General features: G+C 35.7%; 1 protein-coding gene and 1 pseudogene across 30 annotated transcripts in view; one reads left to right on the top strand and one right to left on the bottom strand.

Annotated features, from left to right (window-relative positions):
• FIP1L1 (factor interacting with PAPOLA and CPSF1) overlaps positions 1-18136 on the bottom strand; it is a 75745-nt gene that overhangs the window by 47091 nt on the left and 10518 nt on the right. For 9 of the 30 annotated variants that reach the window (XM_026508890.4, XM_026508892.4, XM_044387735.3 and 6 more), the window contains 5 exons: positions 13686-13750; positions 12847-12954; positions 12205-12335; positions 11845-11913; positions 2695-2804 (listed from right to left, as the gene is read on the bottom strand). In XM_026508890.4, the coding sequence (XP_026364675.1) occupies positions 2695-2804; positions 11845-11913; positions 12205-12335; positions 12847-12954; positions 13686-13750 (483 nt within the window). The remainder of the gene's footprint in view (positions 1-2694; positions 2805-11844; positions 11914-12204; positions 12336-12846; positions 12955-13685; positions 13751-18136) is intronic. The other 21 variants (XM_026508894.4, XM_044387741.3, XM_044387736.3 and 18 more) reach the window with 3 other exon arrangements.
• Positions 16881-18100, top strand: LOC113262318 (elongin-C-like; annotated as a pseudogene).

The raw sequence follows: 18136 nt of genomic DNA, 5'->3' as shown, positions 1-18136 counted from the left end.
CTGCCTTCTCTCCTGTTACCATAAGTGAACTATCCATCTCCTTTTTAAGCCTAACCCCACCCCCCTTGCCTATTACATCCTGTCCCTCTGACTTTTAAGGACATTGCTCTCACAACTGTCCTTTCTTGCTTCTTGCATCATCAATATCCCCTCTAGTAACTCATACTCCTAAGTCTACAAACATGCTGTAATTTCTATCATTTTAGAAAAAACATTCTCCCGACCCCACATTTCCCTTCATATACTGTTCTATTTCTTTGCCCCTTAAAAGAAAAAAATCCTCAAAAAAGGTGTCTATATTTTCTCATTCTACTTCCTCTCCTTCCATTCTCTCTTGAATTCATTCCAAAACGTCTTTTTTTCAAACTTCACCTTAATACCACTAAAAATGATCCTGATCAGGAACAACAGCAACCTATATATTATAAAATTCCAAAGTCGGGGCACCTAGCTGGCTCAGTCAGTAGAACATATGACTACTGATCTTGGGGTTATGAGTTCAAGCCCCATCCTGGGTGTAGAAATTAAATAAAATCTTAAAAATAAATAAAATCTAAAAAGTAATTCTCAGTCCTCTTCTTCTTGGCCAATCAGTATTATTTGGTAGTTAATTGTTCCTCTACTTTGAAACACATCTTTTTCAAGACATACACTGGGTGTTCTTCCTATGTCAGTAGTCACTCTTCTCTATGGATCTCCTCCTCCTCCTTCATCCTTATTTTTCTGACCTGGAAGGAAGCACCCCAAGGCTCTGTCCCTCTTACCACTTCTCTAACAATACTTACTCCTTAACAATCTAATTCATTTTCACTACTTCATTTAAATACTACTTAAACACTGATTGCTCCCAAATTTCTATACCCAGCCCATACCTTTCCCCACAACTCCAGATCCATATATCCACTTCCTATGCAAAATTTCTACTTATAGGTCTAATAGACATCTCAATTTTATTATGTCCTGAACTGAACTCTTGGTCTTCTTCCCCCGAAAAGCATTCCTCCTGCAGTCTCTTTCATCTCAGACGTAAAAGATCCTGCACCACAACCACTTTGGTCCAAGTGATCTCTTGCCTAGATAACTGTTACAACCTCCTAACCGGCCTCCAGTTTCTGCCCGTAATCTCTCTGTGGTCTGATCTTAATAAAGCAATTAAGACTTAAAAAACCTATCACAGATTATTTCATTCCTCTGCACAAACTCTGACAGTGACACCTCTTTTATTTTACTTACAGAAAAAGCCAAATTCCTAATAGTGGTACAATGCCCTACATAATCTTCCCCAAGGTCGTTTAGTTTTGTTTTGTTTTAAAAAAAAAAAAAAGGAGGGGGCAGGCAAAATAACAGAAAACCTGCTACTGATTTTTAAATAGTTTAATTAGCAGACATCTATAGAGTATTACCTATGTATGTATTACTGTTCTAAAACATTTCACATAAATTATTTAATATACGTAACTACCTTGTGAGGGATGGATTATTATTACTACATTTTACAGATCAGGAAATGAAAGAATAAGGTCAGGGGATGTGCTCAAGGACACAGAGCTAGTAAGTTAAAGAGCCAGAATTCGAACCCTGAAGTCTAGCTCCAGAGTCAAAGCTCTTCACATCATTCTGTACTGCAGAACATGATAAACTCAATGAATGAGAGTGGCCTCCTTTAAAATATGAAAAAAACAAAAGAAGACTACATATGAAAAGGATCAGTATTCCTCCGCTATCGTAACTTCTTAGCCAAACATTTGATGAGATTTCATTTAGTTTAAATAATATTTGGACATGTCCATGACTAGTAATTGTTAGGATGAGAAGAGACAGTCAAAATCCAAGATGGCTTTGTGACATTTAATTTTGGGTGAAAGTTTCAGGAATCTTTATCTTAGGGCTAAACCACATGTTCCCATACTGTCTCTTCCTGCATTTGTATATTATGAAATATCTCTTATAGCAATTCAAAATTGCAGAATAATGAAACCAGAAAACTGCGTAAAACAAACTTAAGCAATACCACAAAAGGTAAAAGATCCAGCTGAGCACTAGTAACAGGTGGGTTACTGACTTATTTCAGGCCCAGAGAAATACCTGATAAATCATCTTTATCTAACTCAAAATTAAACTAACATCCAACTTCCCTAGTTTTAGCTTACCCTTTACCGTTTTCCTAGTAACAGGCTAACCACTTGCCAGCGCATCTGCCTCTTACAATTGGTACCTTGTGGAACTCAAAGTTAGGTATTATCAAAACAAACCAAAGGAAAAGAAAATGGTTTTAATCTGAAAGATTGTCCAGTCTGAAATCTCTACAGTCTCTTTTACTAAAATTAGTAAAACACATTTAGGTCAATAGATCTAGACTTAGAAAGTCCAATAATTCTTTATGTAAGAATAATAATAAGCACAGAAAACAGCAAGACCATTGTTATCACCACCTCTCCTAAATTTAAGATTGACTTTTTATATACGTGTGACTACATACCATGCTTCATTTATTGCTTACCTAGATTTTTTTTTTTTTTTTAAATGGGAAGGTACCCAGAAGAGTTTTTCACAGAGAATTCATTTGGTACTGAAACAGCATAGAATGTTCCAGTTTTTCTGCCAAAACATTCAGCACTCTTATACTTTACAGTCCTAATACAAAATAAAGATACCAATGCCTTCAATATATGGAGCTATAATTGTCTAACTAACCTGCTTGGTGGGAGTCCAGTCTTGAACAAAGAAGGAGGAGAAGTAAACTCAGCTTTTGTAGATGGAAGTGCAGCTTCCTTCTCTGAATTTCCAGTTCTTCCCTGCTGTACCTTAAAAAAAAGGGTTATTAGCTTATTTAATAGAACACTCAAACATAATACACTAAACATGTTAAAATAAATTTATAACATTTGATTTGATTTTAAACATGAAGACTGTTTTGTTGCTGAATATTTAATAAAATTACCCTATTTTAGAACAGCATTAGGTGAAAGGCACCAAAGATGGATTAGGGGATCAAAATGTTCCCAACTATTAAAAAAGTTCACACTAATGTCACTGAAAAGTCCAATAAGCTATAACTCTTTAGTCCTTTCATAAATTCCCTTAAATTGCCACAAATAAGTCCAAGATACTTGGTTATGACTCCATGTTTCAGAGTTCAAGAAAGCCTTGAAGAATTTTCCCCTTCTATGTTTACTACCATTCAGAAAAAACCACTAGTGGCCATTTCAGCCATTCTGACCATTTTCTATTCAGACTGGGATATGCTCCAACATGAGTATTAATTACCTATTCCTGCACTTTCATACCATTTGTTTCTCCCTCATCATCAATAGTACCACTGTTCTGCCAGTTCAGTACACCTAGAAGCTTGAAGGTAGTTATTGGTCTCCTTAATAACTTCTTTTCCCTCTTTATATTCACTTTCAAACCAGTTATCTACTTACTCCATAATCTCCCTCAGATTTAGCCACCCTTTCTGCTCCTAGCAGAGCTTTTCAGTATGGTCCAGTCATACTCCTTTACACTGGTGAAATTCTTCTTTGTGCTCTTTTACTTTTACACTCACCTTCCTATCTTAAATCATTAATTTATTATATTTAAACTAAGTTGCCCTACACTTGAGTAACGCCACACCATATTTTATGTCCTACTTAAATTCTACTGTTCAATCTAAATTCAGCATCATTCTCTTTCCCTATGAGGCAAAGGCCAAGAAAATCTCAGACACCTTGACTCTGATACATTCAAACCACTGATTCAATTCCAGAAACCATCTACCTTCCACATAATCATTGTGTGAGAAAAAGAATATATTTAAGCCATTAAAGTCAGATCTCTTATTAGTACTGCTGAACACAATCCTTAATGGGTGTCTTCATATAATTAGGGCTTAACATTGACATTTTAGAGTTCCACTCCTTTAAAAAATCCATTTAAAAGGTCCAGATCCTAGTGAGGGATAATGGAGGATCAGCACTAAGAAAATGAGGATAGAAAGTAAGAAATGGATTTGATAGACACTTGAAAGGTAAACTGACAGAATGTGATGACGGGGGAAATAAACATGGTTCACTCATCAAACATGAAATAGCTATCATCTATTATCTAAAAATCTGTTACCAGACGCTGAGACTAGAGAGAGAAATACAACAAAATCTTGACCATGGGACAAGACACATGAACAATCAGAGCAATACAATAAATGCTATGAAAAAAAGTAACTGTGGGATAAAAGATGCTATGAGAACACAGAAAAAGAAATGCAATATTCTTCCTGCAAATGTCAGGAATATTGAGAGTTGACAGTATGGTCTCAACTGTTCCCCTGAGCTTCAGTAATTTATATCCAATGTCTTATGTATCTAATAAGCAACTCAAACTTACTGTGGTCAAAACAAAGCTACTGATTTTCCACTATCCCCCAATCTGATCCAAGACTTCCCCAAAAGTAAATAGCACCATCATCTACTGAGTTGCTTAAGGAAAAAAAAGAAATCCTAACAATTATCCAATAGATACGACCATCCTATGTCAACTTTACCTTTATGATAATACCAAATTCAACCATTGATTATGTCCACCCCAGCAGGTTAAACCTACTACCACTTCTTAACTCTTCTGCTAAAATTTTCTCTCTGCTTTAGTCTTACCTCTGGAAAACCCATTCTCTGTATATAGCCAAGCAATCTTATTAAAAGTGTAAATCAACTCATGTCTCCCCTTCTCAAAATTCTCCAATAGCTTCCCAATGCAAACAAAATAAAACCTAAATTTATCATGGCCTATAAGGATTTACACTGCATTTAGGTTTTATTCAAATCGATATCCCAAGTACCTAAAAACAGCGCCCCGCATGCAATAAGTGATATATTTTTTTTATTGATTTTGGGACTCAGCTTAAATGGCACATTAAAGTCTTTCATAAGACTTGGAGTTTATAACTATATAATTTTTGGCCCAGTTATCTAATTAATGACTACTTTTCCCATTAACTCAGAAAAACTCTAAATTATGAAGTCAAGGTCTATAATGCTCACTTCCCCTCCCTACTCAAGCCAGAGATGCTTCCTGGCACAGTCAACACTCAATTAAAAACTAGGAAGGGTTAGAGTTGGAGAAGCAGAAGAGGGGAAAGAGAAAGGGAGAGAAGAAAGCACAAATGAAAAATTATTTTAATAGGGGGAAAAGCAAGAAAAGGCATCAGGAAGACACAGTACATACTTAAAACATGTAAAAATTGCTTCTGTCCCCTCAGTTTTCTTTTCTCCTTTATTTCTTTGTAAAATACTCTAATTCTGAAAATCTTCTCCATTTTAGCAACTCTCCTAATCAACTTGCATCCACCTATTTGTCTTTAGATGTTGCACTCAGAATTACAGACTCAAACTTGTTAACCAGAATGAGACTATTTTTTTTAAACATAATATTTTGAGAAATGACTATAAGATACCATGACAGATTTCTTTCTTTCTTTCTTTCTTTCTTTCCTTCTTTCTTTCTTTCTTTCTTTCTTTTTCTTTTTTTTTTTTAAGATTTTATTTATTTGTTAGAGAGAGAGCGCACAAGCAGGGGGAGCAGCAGTAGGCAGAGGGAGAGGGAGAAGCAGGCTCTTGCTGAACAGGAGGCCAATGCGGGTCTCCGTCCCAGGATTCCGGGATTACGACCTGAGCCAAAGGCAGACACTTAACCGACTGAGCCACCCAGCCACCCCACCATGACAGATTTTCTAAAAACAAAGTCATGTGAGGTCTTACATATCCAAACAAAAGTTGAATGAAGTCTGTAACCTTGAGAAGTTAAATATTTACCCAAATTATGCCACCAGTGTACCAAAACTTTGTGAAATTTCCTTCAGCTGCCCTTCACAGCATTATTTATAAAAGGTTAACCTTACAAACAAAATAATATCTAAAAAGAAATTTGTTGAGTGTGGTACACCCAAGTAATACATTATGCAATTATTTAAAATGTTATTTATCAAAAAACTTAAACTAGGAAAACATTTGCCACATAATGTTAAGGTAAGAAAAGGAAAAGTAGCAAACCACATAAATTATAATTTTGTTTCAACCCACAAGAACAAAGAGACTGACAAAACAATAAAATTTGGGACTCTGAAAGCAAATTAAAAAATAGTAACTGAGCATACTACAGAAACCTGAATTATAAGTCTGCAAAAAGAAAACAAAGATGCTATGATTTTCATGGCAGGACGCCAAAAGGTTCAGGAATTGACAACTCTAGCTCCCAGAACATTTTAATCAGCCAAGTACGAACCCTCTAGGCAGGCCACTGGAATCTATTCCCTGAAAAATCAAATCGCCACAAAAAGAAAAAATAAAATAACCCAATGATACGGACATGTGGGACTGTTAAAAAAAAAAAAGCCCTACAGTAAAGACAACAGCAAATTTTACTTATATTCAGAGTTTCCAATCACCTTTTTAGAGGCCCATTCCCTTATGAGTGAATGGCCGAGGATCAATAAACATTTGATGAAAGTCAGTAAGAAGCCAAAAACAACAAACATACTGTGCAGGAAAATAAAACCTAAATGAAACGAACAACCTATCATTAATATAAATATCCTCTGAGATACAGATGAGAAGAAAATACTGTATTATTGCATGCATGAACAGGATGCTACCATTAAATATTGAAGAAAACTTGGATACTAACAATATAACCACAGAAATGAAAAAATGGATAGAAGAGTTGTAAGACTGAAGAAATCTCCCAGATAACAGAGGACAAAGAGGTAGAAAATATGAGAAAAGAAATTTAAGGACTAGCATAAGAGGTCCAATACCTGAATAGGAGGTCCAGAAGACATTAGAAAGCAGAGAAAAAGTAAAAACATAATAGAAGAAAATATCCCAGAAATGAAGGATATGTGCTTCCAGATTAAGAGGGTACAAATGAATGCTTGGTGCAACAGATGATAATAGACCAAGACATGCAGCTGTGAAATTTCAAAACATAGTGACAAAGCTTATACTCATCCATGGAGGAAAACAAAATCATCTTTGCATGTGTGTACACGTATAGATACAAAAATATTTTCAGAGAGGTTGTGGGTCAATTTTTTTCTTTCACATGTTACCCATTCCCACTAGTCACTCTTTCCTTGCGCCTCAGTCCAAATTATATAATTACACAATTGTTTTTGCACCCAAATAAGTGATTTTATTTTTTATACCTATTAAACTTCATCTCCTTTCAGTTCACTAAAAACGAAAATAAAACAAATCAAAAACCTTATTTATATTGAAGTATATAAAAGACTGTAAGAATGTCAAAATGTTGACAATCATTGAGGCATTATAGTGTAAACACATAGGGGTTCATTTGTACTATTTTATCTACTGCTTAGTATGTTTGAAAATTTACTTTAAAAAAAGTAAAAAAGTTATTTTAAAGAGGCTGGTAGGTGGCTTGTCTCTCGATTGAGGAGTTAAAGTATCTTTGCAGTAGACATAAAAAGAACTTAAATTATGATTCTTAAATCTGCTCCTTCTTCCATTCACTAGTTTAAGATGAGATCCTCATTCATTTCATCCCTACAGTCCTGCAACAGCTCCTTATCTGGTCTCTTACTTGCTTTTCTCTTCCTTATATTCTAAAGCCTACACTTCTAAAGAACACTTGTCAGTTCTTTTTCTAAACACCAAATTTGCTCATGCTATTCTCCTACTTGAGGACTTTCAAATGGCTTCCTGTGGCCTACGCAAATGTCTACAGGCTAGTTTAAGATTAAGGTCTTCTCCATCGTGGCCCCACATCTACCATTTCCAGGCTTCTCTCCTATAATATCTCTCATTCACCCCAACTCTCCTTTCATGCTATCTGGTTTTGCTCATACTGCTTTCTCTGCCTATTATGCTCTATACTCCCCTCTTTTCTACTAATGAAAACTCACTAATCTTTCAGTTATTATGTTTGAATGCTTCTAGACTCTGCACCTTAGGATAACCCACTCTATCCTCTGAATTCCCTACTGCACTTTGCTAATAGCACTAACCTAACATTTCTCACAATATATCATAGTTAGTTCATATATATACGTCACTCAGATCATGAGCTCCTTGAATACAGAGACCCTGGTCTTACTACAGTATCTAGTACAGTGCTATGCACATAAGTGGTGCTCAGATATAACAGGAAAATTGGGGAAGTCCTTTTCCTTCTATCTGTCTCAAAAATCCTAATAATCATAATTCAAACAACGGATTAGTAGATAAGAGCTTAGACTTTGTTTTTCCAACCACACCTTACACTGCTGCCAGAATTATATTACTTATAAGGCACTTTCAGAATTATGTTACTTACTGGGCACTTTCTTACTTTCTTGAAATAAATCCTCCAAATTGTCTAAGGCTTTCTAGTATTGAACGCTACAAAGCCACCTGTCTTCTACTCCTTTCCAAAGGAACTCCTCCAATAAGGCTATTTTAAAGATAGATTTATTTATTTATGAGAGAGCACGTGCGCATGCGAGCACAAGCAAGGGGAGCAGCAGGCAGAGGGAGAAGCAGGCTCCCTATTGAGCAAGGAGCCCCAATTCCAGGACACTGGGATCATGACCTGAGCCAAAGGCAGAAGCTTAACCCACTGAGCCACCCAGGTGTCCCCATAAGGCGAATTTCTTAAATAATACTCTCATCTACTATTTACTCAATTAAGCTGAGTTTCTTTCTTTGCCCAAGCCACTTCCTAATCTATAACACTTTTTCTTCTGTTCTCCACACTCAAATTTCTGATTAAAATGGCATATGCTTCTCTAATATTGTACCTTCAGACTTAAAAAAAAAAATACAGACATAGAAAGGAACTATATATAACACTGTTATTTCTAATCCCAGTGTAGTTTCTTTTTTTTGCCTCTTTTAAATTTATTTTTTAAATTTAAATTCAATTAACTAACATATAATGTATTTCTTTCAGAGGTGGAGGTCAGTGATTCAGTCTTATATAACACCCCGTGCTCATTACATCACATGCCCTCCTTAACACCAGTCACCCAGTTACCCCACCCCCCCCACTCCAGCAACCCTCACTTTTGTTTCCTAAAATTAAGTCTCTCATAGTTTGTCTTCCTCTGATTTTGCTTGTTTTATTTTTCCCTCCCTTCCCCTACGATCCTGTTTCTTAGATTCCACAAGTGAAATCATTGTAACGGTCTTTCTCTGACTTATTTTGCTTAGCATAACACCCTCTAGTTCCATCCGTGTTGTTGCAAATGGCAAGATTTCATTGTTTTGATGGCTGAGTAATATTCCATTGTGTGTGCGTGTGTGTATACATATATATGTATATGTATATGGTACCTATACATATATATGTATACACACACGCACACACGCACACACACACACACCACCTCTTCTTTATCCATTCATCTGTCAATGGATATCTGGGCTCTTCCCATAGTCTGGCTATTATGGGCATTGCTGGTACAAACATTGGAGTGCAGTTGCCCCTTTGGATCACTACATTTGTATCTTTGGGGTAAATACCCAGTAGTGCAATTGCTGGGTCATAGGGTAGCTCTGTTTTCAACTTCTTGAGGAACCTCCATACTGTTTCCCAGACTGGCTGCACCAGCTTGAATTCCCACCAACAGTGGAAGAGGGTTCCCCTTTCTCTGCATCCTCATCAACATCTGTCATTTCCTCACTTGTTAATTTTTAGCCATTCTGACTCGTGTGAGGTAGTATCTCATTGTGGTTTTCATTTGTATTTCTCCAGGGTAATTTCTCATCAACTCCCTTCTCCAATTTCTATAGCATTCCATCTAAAATAAACATTTTGGTACCTAATACTACCTAAGAAATTTAACTCTGCATATTTGGGGTACCCATTACATTCTTAAAATATTATTTGTATTCTCCAGAGTTGCAGGATAGATAATAAAAGACAATTCAGACTTTTTCAAAGAATAGTACTAGAGAAATTTGAACAAGGATATTTATTTATGGTGACAGAAACTGGTCTGAAATTTTATGTCAAACTGCAACCTGAAAATGCCCAACACTCCCATACAACCAGTAGTTGCAGATTTTGAGCAACATCAATAAAGCATATCCTACAGACCACAATATACATAAAAAGTTTGAGCCACACACATTATTAAAATACACACCCTAGAGGCACCTGGGTGGCTCAGTCAGTTAAGCATCCAGATTCGTGATTTTGGTTCAGCTCATGATCTCATCGGTCAAGAGCACCCCACCCACTCGCATCCCAGCTCAGCAGGGAATCTGCTTGAGATTCTCCCCCTCTGCCCCTCCCCCAACTCACATACACTCAAATAAATATTTAAAAAATAATAAAATAAAATACACACCCTGTTTCCAAATCAATAGTTGTACCAGAAGAGTAATATTTAATGTGCATTATCAAGGCAAGAAAAACCATTAGACTACATCCATCAAATTCAAATCCTTATTCATTCAGAACCAAATAAACCAGAATGGAACAATACCTCTTCTCATATAACCAAAAGAAACCAAAATAATTTTGATACACAGTATGCATATAAAAAAACTCATTTATGGTGACCATTTTCCAACAAGAGACCAGCCCCTAAGAGTTTCTTTTTATTCTTTAGTTTCAGAAGTCTACTGCAAAAAGACAAAATACACAGAACCTGGAAGTTTACAAAGCACCTTGTTTTCATTTCTGTTAAAAGAAATAAGGACCACTGCAAACAAACTATTTCATCAAGACAACTTTTCTACCTATTCACTATAATCAGGTGTAACAATATATTCACTCCTTCCAAAAGATAGCACCAAAAAGCACCTGATGACCAGTTAAAATAGAACAGACATCATTACACACTTTCAAAAGATTGACAGAACAAGAACCAAATACTTACCCAAAGTAGGATGTAAATTAAAATTAAATTCTCTACCCAGAACCGTGTCCAGCAGAGCGGCTACATCCGCGGCTATAGCACACGTATTGCATAAGGCAGTATTGCGGTGGACAGGGCTGCAGTCCCAAAAGGGTCACAGGAAAGTGCCTGCCCGCAGAAGTTCCCTTAGTATATAACCCAATCTAAAAGCCACTCCCAGTCTTCATTCCAGTGTCCTTCATTACAAGAATTAAGAACTAAGAAGTAATAAGGTAAAGGAAAAAGAGTACACAATCAGGTTTCGAGAAAAGTTTGTAGGTTGTTGTGTATTGCAGAAGTATGAAAATATGACATAATTCTTTGGATTGGGTCTATGATTATATGGAATGGAGAAGCCAGAAGCCAAACTTGATTTCCAAGTGGGAATATCAATTTGCAAGTCCCTACCTAAGCCTAATCCTTTTAAGTTATTAATTTTAAAAATCAATGGTTTTATCCTATTTTGTTGAGTCTTTCTTAGAGACTCCTAAAAATGCATAAGCTTTTGGAGACATCTTAAACTCTAAGACACATTACACCAATGATTTTACTGTCATAGACAATATGCAGTATGCCATCTTCCTTACCATATTTTTAAAAGAAAATTGGGAAAAATAAGTCTCCAATTCTGATAAAGATTATAGCATGAGCTAAAATGAGAGCTTAGCCTATTGGCGTGAACTTTTATGTCCTACAAACAAACATATACTATAATTCAAAATAAAATCACAACATATAGCAAGAATAGTTTTACTTGGCATTTGTTAGTATAATAGGCTATAAATTCACATGCTTGCAAAAGTGGAGATAAAACAACAATCAGCAAATTTGTAAGTCACCAGGAAGCTGAAGGTTTGGAAAAAAGGTAGCTATTTCCACTTTAATCTCATCCCTTGAGTAGTGGTATGGGAGCAGACTCAAGAACAAAAAATGAGAGCAACCAAGGATAATTTACTAAAATTCACCTTAAAAAGATTGAATCTGCCATCTTGGATCTCTGCACCTGGTGTAACTTCCATAGTACAGTCTTCGGCCTAAGTTAAATAACATATTCCCCATTAAGATACCACATAATTTTTAATTGATAGGCCATATAATGACAAACTAGCTGTGGCCAGTCTGTGACTTGAAACTAAGAACATCAGATAATCATTAATATGAAACTGAAAGGGAAGGAAGGGAAAAAAACAAACATGGTAAAGAGAATGAAAATTTTAAGCTATCTTATAGCATTTAACCACCTTAATGGGAAAAGTGATTTATCTGGGGAGTAAAATTTGGGACTGTAAAAAAGGCTGGGGTATTCTGGAATATTTACTAATTACCGTAATTTTATTTGTAGTAGAGGTAACTGGTATAACTTCAAGTCCCATTCGTATCCTCTTTTGTTTTTCACAGTAAGCTTTCCAGGTATCTTCATTAAACCCATAATTAAAATAATCAGAAAGATCAGCACCTAAAGATAAAGCACAGGGTTAGTGTACAAGTATTTCAATCCTATTTTTATGCAGTATATAAAATAAATTAAAAAATATAAATTTAGTGTTCTATCAGTTTTATTACCCTTCTAATTTTCACAATTCCCTCAATTACTACCATAAAGCAACAGGACTATAAAAACTTTTGATCAAAAGTATTTCCTTTAAGCCAGAGTATTATGCTAAGCGAAATAAGTCAGAGAAAGACAAACACCATATGATTTCACTCATGTGGAATTTAAGAACCAAACCAAACAAACATAGGGGATAAAAAAGTATTTCCTTTAGAAATGGCATTATAATAAAACAATATGCAAGTCTACTTTGGTATAATGCAGTAAGATTTAATAATAGGCCATTCTTACTCCTCATTTACTTAAGAAAAGTTATATTAAAAAAATAATATTCTAAATGGATGCTTTAAAAAAATACTTTTTAATGACTGTACTAAAAATCTTTTGAAACAGATACAATCCACAATAATCTTACCAGGTTTACGCCATGGTTTATCTTCAAAAGAATCCAAATCTACCTCCAAGAGTGGAACTCCATTAATGCTTCCAGGTGCATCAAGGTCCACCCCTTTGACTTTTGTTCCTATTGTATAAAATTACAAAATGGTGAAGGAGCTGTTATCAGCAAAAAGCTGAGAGATACCACAGGTAAACAGAAACCATTAATACCTTTTTACTACCTATAGCACTAAATACGCAAAGGTTCCAAACAAAGCATTAGAGTTATATTTACCATAAATAAAAGGTGAGATCAAACTTTATGGAGTAGCTGTAAAATAAACTGGACTAAGAGTTTAAGGACTTGTTACTTACAAGGAATTCCTGTACCAACAATAAGTTGCTAACTTCCGTGTTTTAAAATCACTTTTTTCAACAGCCCGTGAGCTAAGAAGAGTCTTTACCTTTTTAAAGGGTTGTAAAACAAACAAGAAAACCAACCATGTGACAGGAACCTTGTGACCCACACAGACTAAAATATTTATTATGCAGATCTTTACAGAAAAAGTTTGTCCAGGGGCACCTGGGTGGCTCAGTCGGTTAAGCATCCGCCCTCACCTCAGGTCATGATTCCAGGGTCCTGGGATTGAGCCTGACATCAGGCTCAGCAGGGGTCTGCTTCTCCCTCTCCCTTTGTGCGCTCACACATGCACGGTCTAATAAACAAAATCTTTAAAAAAAAAATTTTGCCCATCTCCATGATGTATGGTCAAAAACCACTCTTTTTAACTGAGCTGTACTAGTTCAACCTATTTATGACCTATTAATATTTACGCCTTATTTTCCTATTTATACAGCTGCAAATACAAGTTTTACCTGTAGTTCCATAAACTCTTCCCCCTGTTTTGATGTTAAGATTTACAGGTGCTGTACCATAACTCCTAAAAACAAAATAAAAATTATCCTGAGAAACTTAAAACAGCAATATATTCAACACGTACAAATAAATTACACACCCACATAGTAACTACATAAACAATGACTCAAACATTTTAGAAAATGTTCTAATTTTAAAAAAACAATTATTTTTTAAAAGTCTAACTTGTTTTCCATCTGAAAAACCTACCTGCTACTAAGTCAGTATCTCACTGTAACAACCTTCATAAGAAATCTGGCGAAGAGGAAATTAAGTCTACACACCTTGTCCTCATTTCCTCACCTCCTCGTTATTCAACATGCAGCAATCCTGCAAGAAATTTTTCCCCCTTGTTTCCAAGTCCAGCGACCTCCTTGTAATCCTTACTACATTGCTTACCGTTGATAAATCCTCTCTCAAATACCCATGGAGTATTTTTATCCATACAATGAATTCATTTATATTAAATTTAAAAATAAATCTAGGGTGAAAGCAGAACAGTGTCTGGTGGTAGTCCATGGTTAATGACTGAGGAAATAAGAGGGAAATTTCTAGAATGCTAGTAATGTCCCATATCTTGACCTGGGTGGTGGTTATATGAATGTATACATATGAAAAAATTACTGAGCTGTACTTTTTAAATGTAATATGATATACACATAACAAGGGGGGAAAATACAAAATCTGGAGTCAGACCCGGGTTCAAATACAAGTTTTGTCAATTACCAGTTGTGTAGCCTTGGCCAAGTCACTTAAGACCTCTGGAATTTATATAAATTTTCTGTAATTATGGGTTTACAGATAGTTCTCTTTTCTCCATATAATGCATTCTTGTGTATGAAGAGGAAAATCAAACATACTAACCAAAATAGACTAAAGCATAGTAAGACCTCAATGTTTTCAAGGATGTATTTCGCACATTATATTCATGTTATGTAATTTGCTTCTTTACTCTCACAAGTTCAGGCAACTGGACTTGCGAAGATTCACTGTTTCTGATCTGGCTAATAATTTCCATTTTTTTTATCTACAATGTACTAAAATTATGAGATTTAGGTTATTTACGTTAGCACTATCATTTTTCAGTCTTCTGCTTAAAAAATTATATATAAAAAATGATAAATAAGGGGCGCCTGGGTGGCACAGCGGTTAAGCGTCTGCCTTCGGCTCAGGGCGTGATCCCGGCATTGTGGGATCGAGCCCACATCAGGCTCCTCCGCTATGAGCCTGCTTCTTCCTCTCCCACTCCCCCTGCTTGTGTTCCCTCTCTCGCTGGCTGTCTCTATCTCTGTCGAATAAATAAATAAAAAATCTTTAAAAAAAATTATAAATAAATAAAATATTCAAATAATTGTATAAAGCTCCACTGCTATAAATGCAGAAACTATGAAATAGTCCAAATTAAACTGTTACTGCCAGGTAGTACTATCATACAATCTTGAAGTGTTTAAATCATCTCAATGACATTAATTCATTAGTAAATGCTTAAACACCAACAATGCATCAGATATACTTTTAGGCTAAGGAACAAGAATGAGGAACTGAATAAACATGGTTCCTGCCCCATGATGCTTACATTTCAACAACCTAAATCCAGCATAGCAAAAGCACTTTTGGGTTATCTATATCTGATGTACAGAAAGTTCTAGCTGTTTAAAAGTCATATGTACAGGGGCACCTGGGTGGCTCAGTCAGTTAAGTGTCTGCCTTCGGCTCAGGTCATGATCTCTGGGTCCTGGGATCGAGCTCCAGGTAGGGCTCCCTGCTCAGAGGGGAGTCTGCTTCTCCCTCCCCTCTCCCTCCTCTTCCTGCTCACTCTCACTCTCTCTCAAATAATAAAATAAAAATTTTTTTAAAAAAAAGACAAATGTACAAAAATCAAGTAGTCTCTAAATGGTCCTCTTACAGAATTGCTAAAGGATAAAACAAAATAGTATTCACGAAAGGTTTAGCCATAAGTTCAATAAATGAACTTCTTTGCTCCCACCCAGCTACCTTCCCTTCCATGTTTTACCTTTAAAACACCACTTTTCCAGGCGCCTGCATGGCTCAGTCAGCTAAGTGTCCAACTCTTGATTTCAGCTCAGGTCATGATCTCAGAATCATGAGATCAAGCCCCGTGTCGGGCTCCATGCTCAGTGCAGAGTCTGCCTGGGATATTCTCTCTCTCTCTCTCTCTCTCTCTGTCTCCCCCCTCTCCTACCCCAACCCCTGCTCACTTGCTGTCTCTAAAAAATAAATAAAATCTAAAAAAACTAAAATTAAAATGCCATCACTTTTCTTTTTAAAACTACTAAGGCTTTGTATTCATTGTGTGTACAGAAGCTTATTAGCTGTTTGGAAAATCACACTGAAGCTAATCTGATACCTTCCATTAGACCCCCATGAGGTCTCAGGCTTCTCTGGGGGCCATATCTTACATACTTGGGTATTTAAGGAACTTCAAAATAAAGGCATCCAAAAAAATGTTTTTTAACCTACTCCTCCTACATTACCCATACATGTTAATATACTGTTAGTCAATTAAGTGCTCTAGAAAGCTCTAAGTCATAGAGTCCTTTATCTCACTCTGCATCCACAACCAGTTACCCTATGTTATTTCTATTGATTATGCACTCGAATGCATCTTTTTCCATCCATCCCTTTACTGCTGCCACTGGCTTAGTCCGGATTATCATCTCATGTGGACAATTCAAATATATTAACTAATTTATATTTAGTACACCTCAACTACTGCTGCTAGTTATCTTTTCAAATAAACTAACCTGCTTAAAAACCTTTAAATGTACTAACTCCCTCAAGTGGTTTCAACCACCTTTTCCCATCTACCGTATTCTCCAGCCACGCAGTTCCTCTAAGCCATGCTTCTACTACATCTCAGTAGCGTCCTCTGCTAAATCATCAGGCCTCTTCCTTCTGACCCCAGAATTACTCAAACAAGTTCATGTATTACCTCCTCTAGGACCTTTTCTTCAACATGTATAGGCTTTTAGCAACTCTCCTCTCAAAGTTTTCAATTCACTTTATACATTTCTATTCTAGCACATAAACTGCACTGAAAGTATTTGCTCACGTCTGTCTTCCTCACTACTTCTAGTAAATAATGACTTTATTATTTTTCATTCTCATCATCAATTAACGTAGTGCCAATAAACATGGATGAATCTCAAAGGTAAGAAACCATTTCTCTGTACAAGCTAAATTATTCCTACTCTAAAATTTGCTTTTCTTCATCACCTTATAAATAAAATGAACATTGTAACAAAAGTGTGTTACCTAACAAAAACGCTATTTTGCACATTCTAACAGCTTACAAAAAACCCATCTAATACTGTTCCTTGAATACAATTTGCTTTTAAAATTTGCTTCTGAAAATTCTGTGCACAGTTAAGTATTCACCAAATTTAATTTTCTCATAGGCTCTTTCAGTTTTCAAGAGATGTATCTTGAAATATCAAGATTAAATAAGTTCTCTACCCTTCAGAAAGATCTATAAAAGTTACTTTGAAATGCCAAAAAAAACAAAAACAAAAAACCAAAACAAAACAAAAAACCCACCATAAACAGATCAATTGAAGGGTAGAAGCATGGACAGAGATACATACATTTACACATATATATGGTAAAGCAAACCTAGCAAAATGTAAATTGTATAATCTAGATGATGGGTAAATGGGTGTTGATACAGTTCTTTCAACTTTCTGGATAATTTGAAAATTTTCATATTGAAATATTGAGGAAAAAAGACTGAAAGACAAATGAGTTCTTAACATTCAGCCTGTTTAGTCAGTACACATTTACTGAATATTTACTATATATCAAGCAATGTGAGGAATAGGGAAATTCATAAACTATGGTTTCTACTCAAAGAATTTAAAGTCTAAAGGTGATAAACATGAACAATATAACTACATTTCATGAAACTGGAAATAGCTATAAGAGATAAAGTTCAGGGCTACAGTGGCTGCAGAACTGACAAAAAGCTAGTACTAAAGTTCCTGTGGAAGTAAAGCAGAACTTCCTAAGAACATAATAGATGGAGAAGAGAAAACCTATGGTGGCTGTGAAGGCCCTGATGCCATGTATATGTCAAATTGGTATCTTTGTGGAGGGTCATGAATTTATTGTAAAAAGAGAACATGCACTAACATCCGGAACAATAAAAGCCATGTTGAGTGACCCAGGTCAGTTTGCTGAGAACGAAAGTAATGAACTCGATTTTCGAAAGATCCCTTCACATGTGCTATCAAAAGTATGCATGTATTTTACCTACAAGGTTCGCTACACTAACAGCTCCACAGAGATTCCTGAATTCCCAATTGCACCTGAAATTGCACTAGAACTGCTGATGGCTGTGAACTTCCTAGACTGTTAAACAAATTATAATAAACTATTAACATATTTGTTAAAA

Source organism: Ursus arctos, unplaced genomic scaffold (assembly GCF_023065955.2).
Source record: "Ursus arctos isolate Adak ecotype North America unplaced genomic scaffold, UrsArc2.0 scaffold_9, whole genome shotgun sequence".
Lineage (NCBI taxonomy): Eukaryota > Metazoa > Chordata > Mammalia > Carnivora > Ursidae > Ursus > Ursus arctos.
Note: the sequence above shows the minus strand (reverse complement) of the source record. Positions and strands in the feature narration are given on the sequence as shown.